The sequence below is a fragment of the Opisthorchis viverrini genome (genome assembly GCF_000715545.1).
Source record: "Opisthorchis viverrini unplaced genomic scaffold opera_v5_374, whole genome shotgun sequence".
NCBI classification, from domain to species: Eukaryota; Metazoa; Platyhelminthes; class Trematoda; order Opisthorchiida; family Opisthorchiidae; genus Opisthorchis; species Opisthorchis viverrini.
In genome coordinates, this window is record NW_008752035.1 from 97149 (window position 1) to 115472 (window position 18324).

General features: G+C 44.7%; 2 protein-coding genes across 2 annotated transcripts in view; one reads left to right on the forward strand and one right to left on the reverse strand.

The window, feature by feature from the left end:
• The window catches only part of T265_10528 (hypothetical protein), a gene marked incomplete at both ends in the record, with an annotated part of 65886 nt that overhangs the window by 16122 nt on the left and 31440 nt on the right, over positions 1 to 18324 (reverse strand). Inside the window, 4 exons of the mRNA XM_009176922.1 lie at positions 5343 to 5528; positions 9146 to 9233; positions 9322 to 9536; positions 15879 to 16141. Coding sequence (XP_009175186.1) covers positions 5343 to 5528; positions 9146 to 9233; positions 9322 to 9536; positions 15879 to 16141 — 752 coding nt within the window. The remainder of the gene's footprint in view (positions 1 to 5342; positions 5529 to 9145; positions 9234 to 9321; positions 9537 to 15878; positions 16142 to 18324) is intronic.
• Positions 15918 to 18324, forward strand: part of T265_15174 (hypothetical protein) — a gene marked incomplete at both ends in the record, with an annotated part of 6772 nt that continues 4365 nt past the window's right edge. Inside the window, 3 exon segments of the mRNA XM_009176923.1 lie at positions 15918 to 15991; positions 16697 to 16824; positions 18084 to 18259. Coding sequence (XP_009175187.1) covers positions 15918 to 15991; positions 16697 to 16824; positions 18084 to 18259 — 378 coding nt within the window.

Here is an 18324-nt window from a genome sequence, read left to right on the forward strand (position 1 = left end):
GAGGAAGCCGATCTGAGTAGATCACAGTGATCGATTCACTGATGGAAATCTGACTTTGTTCATAGTCACACCACTCTCGTTTGAACGGTCGTCCTCCTGTTCTGACGTAATTGTTCCGGTGAGTCCACACCAAAGAGAAGCATTGGACTCAAGTTTCGCTCTTATTAGAGCTCATCAGCAGTGCGTATCGAATGGCCGTGCCGGGATTTGAACCCCCAAACTGCAACCAGAATGTTGCCCAGTGGGTTTCAAGAGTGTGTCACGCTACCTGACTGGGAAGTCCTGACTGGTGGGTCAATCGATCGTCACAACCAGGACAGTTACTGGGTCGTTCGATGAGTCGGGCACACCAATCACACCGCTCAGGCGTGAACAAGTTCAGCTGTTCAGATGTGATAATTCAGATGCGTCCAACGTGCGTTGGTGAGGTAGTGGTTACGCGCTCGCCTTGTATGTCAGATGTCCGGGGTTCAAATCTCGGCACGGTCATTGGATATGCACTGCTGATGAGCTCTAATAAGGGCGAAACTCGAGTCCAGTGCTTCCGTTTGGCGTGGACTCACCGGAGTAATTAGGCCAGAACAGGAGGATGACCGTTCAAACGAGAGTGGTGTGACTACGAACAAAATACCTATCCCTCAAAACCCCAGAAAATTTAATTATCAAGCCACGGACCGAGGATATGGCCTGTTCTCGAGAAGTCCAGTGGCGGGTGTAGCTTTGTTCACATTTGGTCTCTCCACACCTACCTAATCAGACCCTTCAGATGAGATGTCTCATCCGAGTGGGGCTTGTGTGAACCAACCAAATACTGGGAAAACAACTTAACATGTCTCGGTAAGTGTTGTGCTTTCGTAGGCGATCGACGTCTAATTAGGTTGAATCAGCTGAGTGCCCACCAGCTGTTGGACTGCTTGACCAGATCGATACCAAGTAAGGACAAACTATATGTCCGAGCGCTTTGTTAGCCTTAGATGTTACCTTAGATGGTTTTTGTGTACAGAACGGGAGGAGACCGAGCACAGTATATAGAAATTAGGTACTGTTGTTGTCAAGTTTCTAGAACAACCATGTTTGCCGTGGCAAGGAACTCTTTCAGAACGGGAGGAGACCGAGCACAGTATATAGAAATTAGGTACTGTTGTTGTCAAGTTTCTAGAACAACCATGTTTGCCGTGGCAAGGAACACTTTCCCGCTTGTTGCTTTAAAAGTCGTAACAAGATCGATACTCTGCCACTAGAGCCAACCAGATTCTGGTCGTGAATACAACATCACCCGTTTAGCAGGGAAGGTTTAGATTCAAAAAATACAAATAGAGAAAACGATAACCATTTACGCGAACCTAACAAAGAATCTAGAGTCATCCGGACAGCAGTATCGATTATTTGGTGGTCACCTCTTAGGATAGGCGTCTACTCAGTAGTAAACCGGGTTCACGGGTGTGTTAAACCAAGAAGACGGTTCACCGGCATTTACCCTGATGGGTAAAGGGACGGGTTGGATCAAGCTACCGTTTCCAGGGTCTAATGGACGTCGAAAATGAAGTCACACAACTCAGATTGTGCCTGCTATTGGGCTGCCAAAAAATTGTACAGCCAATGAAAGAACAAAACACCTCTGGGCATTATTCAAATGAGGTCACAGGATAGACCCAATAGCAAGTAGACTAAACCACATGAACGTGCTTTTCACACTACAAGTTGCTGAAAAATACGCAGGTATACAACATAACACGTACAGCTGGTGTTTTATGGTTTCCGTGCTCGGACACCGATGGTTGAGTTAGACGGAGAACAAAGCCATCAACTACTGTTTTTGAATCGATTTATCTAAGCTGAAGAAGCTTCACTTTGAGATTTCTTCTCTCGAAAGCCTATACCAGTCAAATCCCATCGTGAAATTCTGTCCTCAAAACTGACGTTGTCCAAACTATTTATTTTTGTGGACGACATAGCACGTGTGCCACGAATTAGCGATTTTGCTTGTCCGCAATAAACTTCAAAGTTTACCTCGATTCTTTCGAATATTTGGCTTAGTGTCTACTTCAGAATACCGGAGGGGTGATTCTCAAGTGTAGCACCACTGGTAAAACTAAGATAAAAGCATCTCTTGAGCTTATCAGATGTATTTATCTTCGAAGGTGACAAGATGTGGAATTCTAGTTTATCCACACCTAAAATTTTCTAATGAACAAACAAACTCTGTGCGCTTTGTCCTAGGTTGACTATATTTGCATTTTTTCATAGAAATCCCCCCATGGCCGGGATTGGCTTTGACAGTTTAGCCATTTAACACCAAAAAGCGACCAGCTTCCTTCGAAAACCAGACAAAAAACAGTACTTTGCAAAGCACTTGGTTTTATTCCCCACGTCAGAAAGGACTAGGACTTTGTGCTGCTGTGAACCCATGAGAGTTGGCACAAACCTGCTTGGTTCTTTCTGTTCTTCAAACCGGCGCAAGTAAAGGCCCAAAGTAGTGTGGAAGGAAGAGTGGTCTGACGGCAGCCCACATGGAAAGGTCCGTATCACTAACACCGGGATGAGAACACTGGCGCATCAGTTCTCTACAACAATGTCTTTTTATTTGGATAAAGCCATATGTCAGAAATAAGAAAAAAGTGCAGCACGGTGGAGGACCTAGCTGTCCACAATTCCAAAACTTGGTCAGACAGTCTTAGTAGTAAATGATGGTATGAGAAATATGGCCGGCTACCATAACGTTTAATGCCTCTAGCCAGGTTGGATCACCAAAACATCATCCTTCATTCCCTTCTACCATATTATTTTTCTCCAATTCTAAGTTTCTATTATTCCAAATGTCACAGGGAAGGCAGCGCTCGTCCCGAAAGACGGTGACTCCTGTTGTGTGACTCAACTGGTCCAGTCTCCTTCGCTTACGTTTTCAGTTGAACATAAGGTTGACGGAAACTCGGGGACTGCGCCTATCTGACGAGCCCCAAGAGGGGCGACGTCGGTAGTGGGCTGTCGAAGAGTTTTCAGCAACCTTGTGAGTAGTTTCCTTTATGAGAAGTACCATCCGCTCCACCGAGAGCCCGCCTCCTGATCATCTCATTCCGAAATCGCTATTTCCATGCGGTCTCCAATTATGATCCAGGCAGAGGGGAATCAATTGGACATGCAGCGACTGAGTGTTTCCCGGAGCGGGTGGGAGCTCGCCAGGACCAGAAGTTCAACGAATCTTGAGAGAGAAATTATATCTGAAGCCATCGGGTTTTTTACGTTCACTGTCTAGGATGTGTGAAAAATAACCTCGCAACTGCGGGTGCTCAGCCGAATTGTTCTTGAACTATTCCAGCCGCCAGTTCCTGCCTTAGAATAAGGCTCTGTAAGACAGCCGATGAACTATTTAGATTGAGGTCAAGAACTTACTGGACAAGATATCGTTTAATTTCCTCTTCCTCTGTGGACATCTGTAGGGCTTTATTGTTTCATAAGACTGACAGTCGTTCCAACCCGCCAGGGTGTACGTTAATAGCTCCGACCTCAGCTCTAGAAGACTTAAATTAACTTTTCCGCCGTTCTAATTAAGTCCTAACAAGTACATGCGGTTACTGTCACTTCAGCAAAGTCAACAAGTTTGATGAAGTCACATTCGACTGTTTGAAGGTAAGCGGGCAAACGGGGTGCATATTCTTAACCGATATTCATGTTGTTCTCCAGCCGGATGAAAACTTGTGCTCACTGGGCATTCCAGTTGATTTGGGCGCGCTGCTGCAGGAAGTCAGTTCATTCGAAGAGTGGCGGTTGCTGTGATGGACAACCGGCGGGCGCATTTTTAATGATTGAAAATATCAGCCTTGAGTTGCCCTGAAGCAGTGCGCTGTGAACGAATGCTACACAGATTTCCACAAAACCACGTAAATTTAATCTCTCTCAAGCCTATCGTGGAACCATCCGACAGCCTAGTTATGACTATAAGTCGATTGGTGGGTTATTCTAAACCTGGAAATACATAAAAGGAGGTGAAAATATACAATCAGCACTTTAGTCTGGCTTCATTAAAAAATGCGGAATTCTTCAGAGTAAAATCAACTTGTGTTGAAAAACATATAGGTACTGCACAATCTTTTCAACCCTTTGAGATAGCACTATCAGTGCGCGTCTTCTGAATCTATGGGGAGACTCAAATTCACGACCTCACGGCTAGTAATTAGGAACCAAACCTTTCAGTTATCTTCATCTTCTGTCATATACGGGAGCCAAGGATATCCAAGTCATGTGGGCTTGAATTACCTGGGGGCTCTCAACATTCACAAGACTGACTTCATAAAAGAAACTACTCACGAGGTTGCTGAAAACCCTTTAACAACCTAAGACCGGCTTCGCCCTTCCACTCCGGGCTCATCAGGTAGGCGCAGTCCCCGAGTTTCCGTCAGCCTTATGTTCTACTTGAGCACAAACTGAACGGATTTCGACAAATACATTCACCTGCAAATCAATTTGGTCTTCATGAGAGATCCAGACGAGTCTTCCGTGAAAATCAAAGTGATTTGCAAATGAGTGTAAAAGTAAACGCTGTTCTACACAGAAGGTTTCCTCAGGTGGCCAGTATTGCTGGGATTCTTGTGCATATTACCGCCACGAAAGTGTATCTGCGCCTAACCCCATGCCTGGTTAGGAATCTTTGGCCACAGAACTTTTCATCTCCAATCACAACTCAGACCACAGTCCAGCTGAAAAATAGCTGACCAAACATGCCAAAAGAGGTTTACACCACTGGCTGTTTCCTATGTATTCGAACGAGAGTAACGAGGCCATATTCTGAGAACCGAAGAACTCCGAGGTCCACTTCTCCGACAAGCAGATAGAATGTAGGCACAAAGAAAGAAATACGAGAACTTCAAAACGTTGTTTGTGCTCAATGCTCCATCAGACCCGGCAGATCACTCCGTGTTTCAAACCCTAATTGTTCACGGATATGTGGAAATGGCAAAGGATTGGACTCTACTTTAAAGCTGAAATGTTTAGGTTAACAGAAACTGGAGGCCCTCAAGGCAACATGGTGGATTTAATTGGACGCAGTATTGTGTTCAAGATCTTGTTGGACCTCTTCAACATCAATCGACTCTATCGAGAGAGAACTATTATTGTTCTTGTGAGCATATCACCTTGATTGATTGGGGGGCACGCAGTATCCATGGTCCTCAGGGTCGCCCCCATAAAATTTATCGGTCGGATACAACCATACCAGAATAAGGACCTCTGTCAAACAATCTAAAAACCAAAATGCTACATTATGGGAAGATTTTTCAAATTTCTTCGGTTTCATATACCTGAAGCAAGAAGAAATTGGCGGATGAAATTCACGGAAGATAACTCACGTTTCTCCCTCTTGAATCCTTTGAAGAAAGTGGGGCAAACTGGGAGACAACGAAAGCCAGGACGTACGTTGATGTGTTAACGGTTGGATAGAAGACATCCGCGTACCAATTGTTGCCCAATGATATTGTTTTTTCAAGTCCCATGTTTGACAAAGAATGATAGTCTTTATTACGTATTAGGGTGACCTGTGGTGTGGAGTAAAAGTAGGCGATTTGTTGAGAACAGAAAACAGGTCATTTCTACGTTGCCGGTTGAAATTTCTACATAAAGAACTTTGATTAGTCCCATAAAATTCACTCGTCTGAGATGGTGAATCCTGGCCTTGAAGAGATGACGATTCTACGGATAGTGTAGGAATCCGGTGAAAGTTACCAAAGAGGATTTTTGTGGCTGGATGCGTGACTCAACTTGATGGAATGGTATCTACATGAAATTCATTCACAGGATAAAGATCCTGAAATCAAAGAATCGACAGATGCACGTGTATCCAACGGCAAGTTTATGCAGTCGGCTGTCTCTTGTTTCAACTACCTCGTGATCTTCAAGGTCAAGCTGAAAGTGAGCTGCCTATGGACTTTGAATCTTCCATAAACTTAGTAGTAGGCTTTTGGTTGTTCTTCGGTTTAGTTCTCATTTTCTGATTCCCAAAACTGCGTTTTGTAATGTAGGAGACACGCTAGGCGTATTTCACGACACGAGACCCCAGATTGATTAATTCGAGGTGAACACTTATCAGAAAGTTAGATTGATTTGCCAGAATGTGGAGTACAGAAAAGCGACATCTTACGTAACTCATCAGTACCAGATGGAATCGGAATATAGCATGAAAAATCCGTATTATGATACGTGCGCTTCACGGAGCCATTTGACAACAGTAAAGATGGTATCATCGCTGGGGTGCAATAATTCTTCCACAACAGTAGTCGTCTTGTGTTGTGTTACTTCGCCAAAACTTCAAACACGAAGTGAATGAAAATAGAAGTTCGTTGAATTATCGGTTATGGTCGTGAAAAGAAAAATCGATAGCTAAGCTAAAGCTATATGGTCCATAAAGAGGCTGCAATGACATTCTATTTCCATGATACCAGAAATCACGTGCAAAAATCATGTGAATCTCACCTGTAAGAAAAGGAAGAACCAGGGGAATGGGTGGAAAGTAGATTGACCCATTGACCCGTTGGCTTTCCATCTTCTTTCTTTTCTCTTCAAAAGGTGTGTACTCATAATCTTCAAATTCCATTCATTTCATAGTGTGTCAAGATAGTTCACTGATGAAGTCACGAACCTACTAAGCGGAAAGTCCATGGTTTGAACCCAACCTCGGCGTTTCGACAGATCCTGTCTAGGCTTTGTCATCCTGGAAGTTTCTCAGTCCTAGTGCTTCCTTCGGATGGAATCACGGATACGCAGCTAGGTGATTAGTGTATTACGGTCATACATTCAACATGCCCCAAACAAAATATCGATATAATATGACGTATAATCTCATTGCTCCCATCCAAGTACCAACTTAAAAACTTCGATTCATTCTGACATCCTTTACGAATACATTCTTGGACCACCTACATCTAATGCAAGCCTGTGACAGCAATAATCCAGTCATTCTTCGCTTTCCACGATGAAGTCCGTCACAACACGTTATCGAGTCTCCGCTAACCTGCTGGTTTCCACAAACCGTCTCCTCTTATTACGTCCTCACTTTTTCACAATTACTCGGTCAAATTTGAGTTCATTGGGTAGATCAAACACAGCAAGCAGTGCACATTGTTCGGTCAGCGATAAAAACGCTTGTCCAGTTCGCTGCTTCCCAGTTTTTTCGTCTGTTTTGACTCTCATCGTCTTTTTGTGTTGAATTATGAACACCAACAAATATCAGGTTTAGGGATCAGAATAAACCGTTATTCGTGCACACGCTGCTAGAATGAAAAAAGTGGTCTTCACCTGACCAAGCGGAGTCTCAAATCCAGGGTAATATTTTTTAATAGACGTATTTTTAATATTTTTAATAACACATTTAATAAACATGAGCAGAAAAACATAGAATGTGAAATGAATCGCCTAATTTTATGAAGTTTACAAACGAGGCAACTCAAAACAACAGTTTGTAAGATCGCCATCATCATCATCCTCATCTTCAGCTGTATTAACCGCGTACTCGTCGTACAGTGGTTGTAGCTGCCGCATTTTCGTTCACCGATGATTTGGGGGGGGGGTTAGGTAGCTGCGCATTGCACGCGCGAGCTGATAAATTGGTGCATAAATCCAGCACTGTCAGTGGGCTGTCAAGTGGGGGTTGGGGTTGGAAAAGGAGCTATGCATTGAAGGCAATAGCTTTGATGCACGAGCGCCAGTGAGGGCTCGACTGGGGCATGTCTGATGACGTCTCTAGCCATTGATGTGGACCGTCTCTGGGTCCCCATCCAGGAAGACGGCAGTGACCAGCGCACCTGAGTTTGCTGCTAATGGCTTTCGTACAATCATATGACTGTTTGAACCCGCTTGTGTCTGAAAACTATCAATGTTGGAAGGATAAACGTAACGAAATTGTGAGCTTATGGTGTCGTTCTGCAAGGACAACGAAATTCTCTGCTTAAAGCGGTGGGTTGTTCCGGAATTTCTCACCAGTCGTTAATGATCCAACCTTCTTCATTTAGCTGTCTTGAGACTCAATTGGCTTTCAATTTCAGTCCAGATGCGCAAGCATGCGAGTAAGTTGACCAACTTGCGTGTGAAATGCACTTTAGTAGTCAATAAGGCTGGCTAACAGTGAAATCTCAAACGCGCTGCGTCGTCTGCGTACTCGATATCTGTGAGTGGAGGCCCAGGGAGCACTTCGACCCCACAGGCATTAAAGGCTGGTAATGAATCTTCCATGACCGTATCAATAACGAAGTTGAAGAGGAAAGGTGAAAGAGGACAGCCACTTAATATGGTGAACTCAGGAGAGAGCTTCCCGTAGGCCTTTACACGGCCGCGGGAGTTGGCGTACAGCGCCTTAGTGAGGGTCAAGAACAAGACAAAGGACTGGGTATACGATGTGTGGTTGAAAAGACGCTCAGAACCCAAGTTTCCGATGACTTCCATCAAGAGCCACTCGCGGTTCCTTCAATCTGCATGGCGGCTTATAGCTGAAGGACGCTGCAAACGAAGCAAATGTTTATTGCTTCGAAGTGAAGCCGTAGACTTTATGACATTCGCCACAATAGACCGAATCTCACAAACAGATAGTTTGCGAAGATGCTTTATAGTCATCCGTGATTATATCCCTTGTTAGCATAACTGAGGACAAATTACGTCACTGGCCTTTCGGCGTCGTTCGAATTGATCGGCATCAATGAACACTTCAACCCTGCTGGTCCAAACACTCATGATGGTCAAGCGAAAGCCTGGATTCCCACGAAAGTGTGCTGAGATGTGCTCTGCTGCTGCGCGCCGGTAACGTCTTACGCTGAGAAGAGCTCCATGTCAAAGGTTGTCTATGACGGTCTTGTGATAATCACGTGATCTGACCATTAAGACCACATTTGTCCATCAAGTTCTTTTATAATTGTGCAGTGTCCAGTGTCAGTAGACTGAATTTCCAGATCGGTACAGGCGACCTGGAACAACTGCTAAAGTACAAAACAATCAGGAATTCGATGCTTATGCTTCATACGAAACCTGGCCGTGGGGTACCAACCTCTGGGACCACGTTTCCCAAGGACGTAAGCTCGGCTTAGTGCTGTCCATGTTTTTACCAATCAGCCATTTTAGATGATGTAAAAAGGTAAAGCAAACGAGAAAAACTTTCTTTTGAAATTACCTGAAATTGGGCCTTGAACGCCGGTTCGTCCCAACACGGAAACACTCGTCTCGCATCAGTGGGTTGAAGTTGACTAGTTGCCAGATGTCTGCAACAACACACGTTAGGATTTCAATTTAGAACAACGTTTCAAAAAGCAAGGCATCCGAAAAAACGGTGTACTATTGACCACCTACTTTTTTACGTTTCCTTCGTCATACGAGCTCAAGTACCAACCCTTGAGTTCGGTTTGTAGGGGAGACCAAAACTGCCCAAATGTGACTCGATAAAACTGTCCAGCTTCCAGCTTCGATTGAAGCAAAATGTGATACCACTGGAGATCGTTATCATAGGTTATCTTCTTGATTTGTACGTTGGAACCCTCAGAGTCATCATCTAGGAGCGTTTCAACCTGTTGAACGTAAGATGAAGCAAAGATGAGCATTTGTCTTCCTTAACCAGAATAAATTGTTTTAAAAAAAATTGACAAGCAGCAGAGCCTCACAATTAGAAATCTGTTTTCTAACAGCCATTACAGAGGTGCCCCAAAAGGGATCAAACTCTGCGAACAAACTAAAGACCTAAGCACCGGTACCCCTGGGAAGACGAAAATTCAATGAGCGGCAGATATCACTGGGGGTATGTACTAGGTGGCATCCATATGTAATTTTTGAATGTACGGGTGGATCAGATTGGGTTACGCTGGGCTAAAACATGACAGACCGATTTAACTGAGAAGTTTCGAAATGTGGCCACAACGAAGAGTCCGGGGTCACGAGCAACAATTATAGAGACTCGCACTGTTAATGGCAAACAGCTGGATTGCCTTACCAAATATGAGAAAGCTATGGGTTTCACACGAATTAGTTGAGGAGTGACTTCGTCAAAGTTGTAAATATTGTTGAATAAAGTTCACGTACTCTTATCTTTTGACTGTTGCGAGACGGCAGGAATTCCATCTCCGTACACAATTTACTAAATCCCACAGTTCCTGGGTGTTGGTCTGTTCGCCGAGATTTGTAGTTGGATTGCAAACGATTCATCACCAATCGAGGCGTCACTGTCAATGCAGGGTTGACGACGATGTCACCTCGATTAATGATGAATTGTTTGCAATCCAACTGCCGAGCTCGGCGAACAGACCAACAATCAATCAGTGCACCCAAGAGGTTCTACCGAACGCATACTATAGGGCACCTGAAATACAGAACCCTACTACTGTAATGGTATGTGCTACGGATGAAATATGTCAGTAGCGCCTTATTAGGCATCAAAGTGCGATTCCCTAGAAGGTTAGTACGGAAACTATGGAACCGCTTTGCAGTGATTTTACATTTTTTGTTCAATATTCAAACAATGTCTACGAAAATTTAGGAGGACGTTTGAAAATGTCCACTTTTCAACTAGCCGGTGCTAGTAAAATTTCCTATATGGTGTCTAGCAGGCGGTAGACCCTTAGTTCATGTTGGCCAGTGAACAACTCCTCAGTTAAAGGCACTTTTTGTCCTTCTGTTAGCAGTACTCGGCATGCTGACCCATATCCTCGTAGTGGTAGGGTAGCCCAGGCATCAGTCCGGATGTGATTAGAGTCTTGCGACTCCAGGTTGGATGAATGGAAATGGAACTGCTAAAGTTAGCCGGCTAACTGCCTGTTGTGAGCAACACAAGCCATCCATAAAACCTCCGAAATGCGATCAGTCTTACTCGTACTCTAATTCTACTTGGTAGTGGCATGATCTTTAAAGTCATATCCTCATCACTTTCTGCCTGAAGAACCTTTACCCTATTTTGACTGTTCCTCCATCAGTACACTTCATCAGGGGCGAGATGGCCCAAGTGGTTAGAGCGCGAATTTACTGACCGGAAGGTTCGTGGTTCGAATCCGACCTCCGCCACTCGACTTCCCCTGTCTAGGCTTGGGCAACCTAGAAGTATCCCAGCCCTCGTGCTTCCTTTGGGTGGCATGGCAGCTAGGCACCGAAAGGATGCTACGGTTGAACGCTTTTTTTACACCTCATCAGTCATGCAATGCCTTTGCTCTCCGCTGCTTTAAGCGAGATGTACATGACTCGGAACCATAACTGAACAGCTAAGCTCATCTGTCCCTTAGATGATGACTTGGTTCACCCAATTTCTTAAACGACCAACCAGTTAGGGTCATAATTGTGCGGCCTTTTCAGTAGGACATCATCAGAGAAACCTTCAGGCTGACTTGTAGTTCCATTGATCAAGTGTCTGCAGAATCTGTAGACTTTGAATCCGCATCATCCTACTCACTGCCTTAACGTTTTCTTCAGCCTGATGAGCAAAAGTGGGGTGCAATCGGAACTTGGCTACTGATTTAAAGGAAAACAACCCTACTCCGAACAGCGTCACGTGGCTAGACATCCAACCATCGAGCCATTTGTGGCCAATAAGCGTGACAAAAGAAACAAAGAAGGCACTTAGGTGATTAAACTGTCAAAAGTGTCCAAATTTTAGATAGTATCAACAGTGAGTATCTCGTGGAACTTCGGGGGGTCTTGAAGCCACCCGGAGATTCACCAGATACGTACTGCTCGTCATCAGGAATAAGGATGAAACAACTGCGCAGTACTTCACGATTGTTGGGCGTAAGATGGCTCCAATTAACGGAATAAACCTTTTCCTACATTATCAACAATTTTGATACGGAATATGTAAAGTGCCTACAGTTGCGCACTTTGAACAAGACCAGGGATAGTTGTCTTTGGATAAGTACAAAGACACAACACGCCGCCAATTAATAAGAGAAACTTTGTTTACGAATAACAATTTAATCACGTGAAGTAGGACTGACTGCTTGAGGTCTCTTAGATACGAATTTTTTGTCAATTTAGACCAGTATATTTCACAAGTTGGTCAATGGTCAGTGAAAATCACAGTCTCTTGGTCTTCCAGGTTGGGGATTGGAACAGGTGGCAACTTGTTTCGTATAAATGGTAATTCGTTTGAACTTCCTTCCGAATACCGCTGCTTTGCAGTTAGGCTTTCGAGTCAAAAATTTTGGTTGAGGACTCTAATCGCCCTCCTGTCTGGGTATGAGCGCCATGACAGTATCCCAGCCAACGTACAACCGTGATACTTACGTCTAACAATAAATTCATGCCACATCGACTGTCGCGTGGTGCCATCAGCCGAGTTGCCTTACTCGCTGCACAAGGCAGGGAGGGTAAGCGAAAAAGGCTTCTGCAGACGCCTTCTTTCTCCTTCACATACTCTTTCTTCCCCCTCTCCCCACCCCATTAATAACTCTATCCTTGTAGGCCCAGCACTTAGGACTGATGACTCCGTTCGTCATGCATTGGTTTTGCGTGCAACATCTGCTCATCGCATGGCGCCGATATCCTCAGGTATCTCGAAATCAATCTTCAAGCTTCGACGCCCAGTCTATCTGGCCGCGTTCAATGTGCGCACTCTGACTCAAGCAGAACAATAAGCTGCTCTTGCACTCACACTGGACTCGCTTGGCATTGATGTGTGCTGTGTATCAGAAACGAGAATTCAAGATGCAAGCACAGTGATTCAGTCACCCACCCCATCAGTCTCCACTCGCTTCCGGCTACGCACCTCTGGTGATCCAGAGGCTGCTGCAGTGGGAGGTGCAGAGGTTGGTATCGTCTTAAGTCACCGGGCGAAAGTATCCCTCCTTGACTGGATACTTGTTGACAGTTGCCTCTGTGCGGTTCGTCGGACAGCATTTGTGAAGGAGTCTCACAAGCGGCAAGTTGATAAATGTCTGTTTTTCATGTCTGCTTACCCCCCTCCTGAATTGCCTATATTTCCGACGCCGTCAAAGACAGGTTTTAGGACACCTTGAGTGTTCTTTTCCGCCGAGCTAAAAGCTCGGACATCGTGGTAGTTGCCGAAGAGATGAATGCACATTAGGACAGGAAGTATCTGAGACTCAGTTAGGAGGTCGACATGGATTGGACTTGGTATGTACGAACAATGGGGAACGATTGCTCCAGATGTGTGCTGATCGCAGGCTGTTTTCGTGCAGTACCAACTTCCGAAACAGCCGAATTCGTATGGCCACATGGCGTCCTCCAACGGCAGGCCGACCACGAACTCAAATAAATCAAATTGCCATCAGTTACCGATGGTGCGGATCAATAACTGACTGCCGGTCGTTTTGGAACACATTTGTGGATTCCGACCACTCACTCATCCGGAGTCGCTTCTCATGACTTTTTGCTGAGTCGCTTAAGGTGCGGACGAATCGCCTGGTAACTGAGAGAGTAGTAGGTCCGGATGGCAAACGACTTACCAGAATCGTCTTCTAGAGTCCCTTCCAAATGCTTCAACGTCGGATGTGAACAAATACTGGGACGAGATTGACACCTCTTTGAATAATGCTGGTAGTTTTGCTTGTGACACGGCACCACCAGGCGCACCCAAGCACTGAATATCATGCCGAACGTTGGCTCTTTTTATGTCTCGGAGAAATATCCTAGGCGGTCCCGAACATAACACGACGAATTGTCAGACGTCAAGTGAAAATGACGGTAAAGTCTGGTTGACACAGAAAGCCAAAGAAATGGAGGAGGCCAAAAAAGCCGGTAATGCTAGAAGATTATTTCACTTGATTCGTGCGATCGATCCCCGAAAACCATCTGTGAGCGAAACCATCAAGGATCAGAAGGGAGTGATCATCTCGAATAAAGCAGAATGCATTGACAGATAGGTCGAATACTTCGAACAACAATTGTCATGGCCACAAGCTGCCACTCGTCTGGAGCCCAGAGTTGACGTAGAACCATGGAAGGTGAACGTGGACTCGGGAGTTTACAATCTATCAATATCCACCGAGCTTCTGGTCCGTATGAATTCCCACGTGCATTGTTTGAAGATGGGAGTGAAGTCTTCAGTCAGTGCTTGTCTGATCCGTTTGCTTGCATCAAGACAACTGGAAGGTACCAGTGACAGTGCTCATTTTCAAAAAAGGGGCTCACAATGAGTGCGGTAACCGCAGAGGGATTAGCTTAACACTGGTAGTAACGATACCGTTGACGTCCCTGGTGCTTCGTCGCCTTACGGTGGCTCGCGAAATACTGACTCGAGAGCAGCAAGCGGGATTCCGGTCTGGTAGGGGATTACGTTGACCAAATCTTCATACTTCGTCAGGTGCTAGAATAACGCCGTACACATAAGCGACCCACAATTCTAGTATTCCCGAATTTCCAAGGCGCATTTGACTCGGCTGATCGATTGACTCTTCTTGACGTGCTTACCCACCAATGAATACTCCGAAAGTTTGTGAAAATAATGAACTCTTTGTATTTTCGGACTTCCGGACGTGTGAGAGTATATAGCGAGCTGTTCAAAAGCTTCCGCACACAAAGTGGAGTTCGACAAGAATGTCCACTCTCTCCATTCCCGTTTAAATTCCTGATCGATGAAAGCATGGGACGAACGCTGGAAGGTCTCCAAAACCCTGGTGTTCAAATAACCTGTGAAGAAAACCTTGTCGATCTGGAATATGCAGACTACATCGTTTTCGTCTTCGAAGAGGAGAAGAAGGCGCAGGTGTTTTTGGATGAACTGACCAAAGCCGTCCATTCCTTTGGTGTGCACTTTGCGCCTACAAAGTTGAAGGTCATTCCTCTGGCGATGTAGATACTGAACAAGCAAACTGCAATCCAGGAAGAGGCACTGGAAGCTGTAGAAGTTGTATTAGTGTGACAGATGAGGTGAATGCACGAATCTGCAAGGCTCGGACCGCGTTTGCTAACTTGAGACACCTATGACGTCAGAATGGTTTATCCCTGAATCTCAAGGGTCGTGTGTATCAAGGTACAGTACGGGCTGTTTTGTTGTATGGTTGTGAGACTTGGCCTATTCGAGCAGTGGACCTGAGACGTCTTCAGGTGTTCGACAATCGTTGTCTCAAAGCCACAGCTCTTGTGGGTTGGTGTCGGTGAATCCTTAGCTAGGTAGTTTGAAAGCGCGTTTTTCGGTCTTGCAACGGGTACTTTCATTGAAGAATGTGTCCAGCAACCAAATCTGCGTTAGTTCAGACAAATGTTGCGCATGCCTAACCATCGTTTGCCGAACAGAGCATTGATTTCCACGCCCAACTCAGAGTGGCGGAAGCGGAGAGGTGGCCAACACTTGACCTGGCAGAGTGGTATGAAGGAAATTACGAAACAGTTGAGTGCTTTCCAGGATGGACACTGCGTAATCCTCGCTTCTCCTGGTCGGAGACGCTGCATGACATGGCTACCAACCGATGTCAGTGGCGTTCTTGTTGTCAGCTTCTATCCAGGCCACCTGAATGAGTGTTTTGAGGTGTATGCACCTCCAAATGATTATAGTAAGCTAGCACTCAGTCTCTTCACTGACCACCAATATTCTTGTTTTTACAATAAGGCTTTCAAATAAATCATGGATGTACGGCAACGAAGCATCGGTGTTGAACACTGATGTCATACTGTCGATGATGATGACTGATGATTGATGATGATGATGATGATGATGATGATGATGATGATGATGAATGTGATGGTGATGATGATGAGTCTCCATAAATCTCCCTCTTTAAAGGAGTTTGCTCCATCACGGTACGTAAACTATAATCTAACTGTCAAAATTCTATTAAAGAACTGATATACATAACCCAAACTGGACTGGTTCATGGGTCGTATGTTTTCGCGGGCCGTGGAGAAATTCTCGGCAAAAAACACGAACGGTTCAGTCATAATGAAGTCAAATTGTATTGGAAAAACAAACTTACCTTTATGAGATCCAAGCTCACGTTCAGATTATGAAAAGCATGGACGAATATCGAGTCCGTGCTGCTGGTACAATAGATTTTAATGACAACCGATCCGTTGAAACAGAACCTTGGTGTGTCATCTTTGTGCAGACGGACTTGTAACCGGAGGCTGTAGAACCGTGGCAACACATCATACGGTAGTCGGACGTTTCGTACTGCAGCCGGTTTCCGTGCGCCCTCATCCAGAGTTTCTCCAAACTCAAATGCGCTATCCCATGAATCTTTATCGTTGAAATGGGGAGGGAGAGAGAAAGCATTTGGGATTGAAAACATCCACCTCGAAGATGAAATGCTATGCTCCACAAATGATGCCTCAATCGGCACCGACACAACAATATTTCTTACGCCGGATTGTGGCTTCAGACTGCAAACAAACAGACAAATTGCGACATTCTGTTTGCATGTAACTTTACGAAACGTCTCAAAAGATCATTCCTTTTCGCTCCTTTCTGACACGTGTTCTCTGATTTCTACACCAAAGTAAGCACTGAAAGCTGCTGACCAAGGTATGATTGATCGATCCTAATTCAAACGCTCGATGAGTCCTATTCAGATAGAATTATACGGTAGATCGCTATTCTTTTCTAACCACATGCTGTCTTTAAAATACAAACGAATAAACCCAACTTTTAGATTCTATTTGCTTACGTGTATTCCACCAAGACGGTGAAAATTGGAAAAAGGAACTTGATTGCCCCAGTTAACCAAACTGTCTGACAACATCCATCCTAAGAGAAACTGGCTTTTCACACACTTGCAAACTAATTTGGTTCCAGGCTCAACTGGGACCCAGCTGGATCTCTCGTTTGTGATGTTCTCAGGCAACTGAATGTGCTGCACCAGGCCGCCTCATGTTTCACTCGCTACGATGTTCGAGATATCGCGATACATGTAGATCTGCGGAGTTATTTATTAGGAAATGCCAACTGACCGGTTACAGACCACTGAACAGGGAAGTAATACTCTAATTTGCATCGTGTTGACAAAAACTGGACATCCATCTTCTCCTAAACGCGTCTTCTTGAACTTTCCCGGAGATTCGTTGACTCCACTCATTCCTCGCCCAAATCCAAGCAACCGTTACAAAGTGACTCCACGAATTCAGCAACAGATCTCCTCTTTTCAAAAAACGCAAAGCGAAACTCCACGAACAACACATACTACTCGTGTGCCACCCCATCATTAGTATCACCGATACCCCCGTACTAACAGCTACCTTAAAAATAACTTGACTTTTCAGAGGGAGGTCAGGCAGCTTAGGCTTCAAGAAAATCAGCTGGTTTGTTTGCTAAACTGAGCTGAGCAATAGGACTGCAATTGTGAAATCGATTTACCCAGCTCAATCAATGGGCGACGCGATCTGCCGGAAATCCGACAGTGAAGGTTCCCAGTGCAACGCCTGTACACATTTTCACAAAAGTGACGGTTCAACTGTTGTCCAACTGTCAGTATAGGAGATGTCGCCCATAGCAACTTCTGTTAAGTTTATCACTCTGTCATCACCATACTGGATGGATTTCAAGTTTGGTTGACTAAACTACATCCAGGAATTTGAGGAGAACAAGTGGTTCTCACATCCGGAAGACAAAATATAGAAGCGAAATTCAGGGGTTGCGATAAATATTGGTATAACTTTCAGGTATACGACTCTCTCCACATCAGTCATTTCCGAAAATGGAGCACAACCGGCGCAAATTTTTGCAATTTGTGGACTAAAAATACAAGTACGGAAGCTGAATTACACAAGGGTCCACAAAAACGCAATTTTACGTGAATGACCTCTATGGTCTTCGCTACCAGTTTGTTGTCTGTCCTAGCCTGAGCATAAGATCGGTGGTAACCTTTTCGTACAAATGGAACAATGAAAACAATATGGTTGTTTGTTGGTGAGCATTTTCTGGTTTTGTTTTGCGACCGCTCGTAACAAAATTCCCTTTCAACATGATTGTTTTAGACCTTTCGATGTGGTCGAAGATTTTTACTCTGATAATCATTCAAATTCTGGCGTCCGGTACACAAAATTTCATCGATAAGGGACATTGGCACTGGTTTACACACGTCTGTTTGTCAGTTACTGTAAGTTCTGTGTTGAAATGACCTTTGGTATTATACACTCATTTACAAACTAATTTTGGTTTTTCGAGAGACGCACCTGAAACCCAGATGAATCTCTCGTTTGTGATGTACTCAGGCAACTGAATGTGCTGCACCAGGCCGCCTCATGTTTCAGTCGCTACGATATTCGAGATATCGCGATACATGTATATCTTTGTAATGTAAGGTTGCCGAAAATCCGCGGACAGCCCACGACCGGTTTCACCCTTTTTGGGGCTCATCTGGTAGGCGCAGTCTTATATATATCGTATATTTATCGTATATATATATATATATATATATATATATA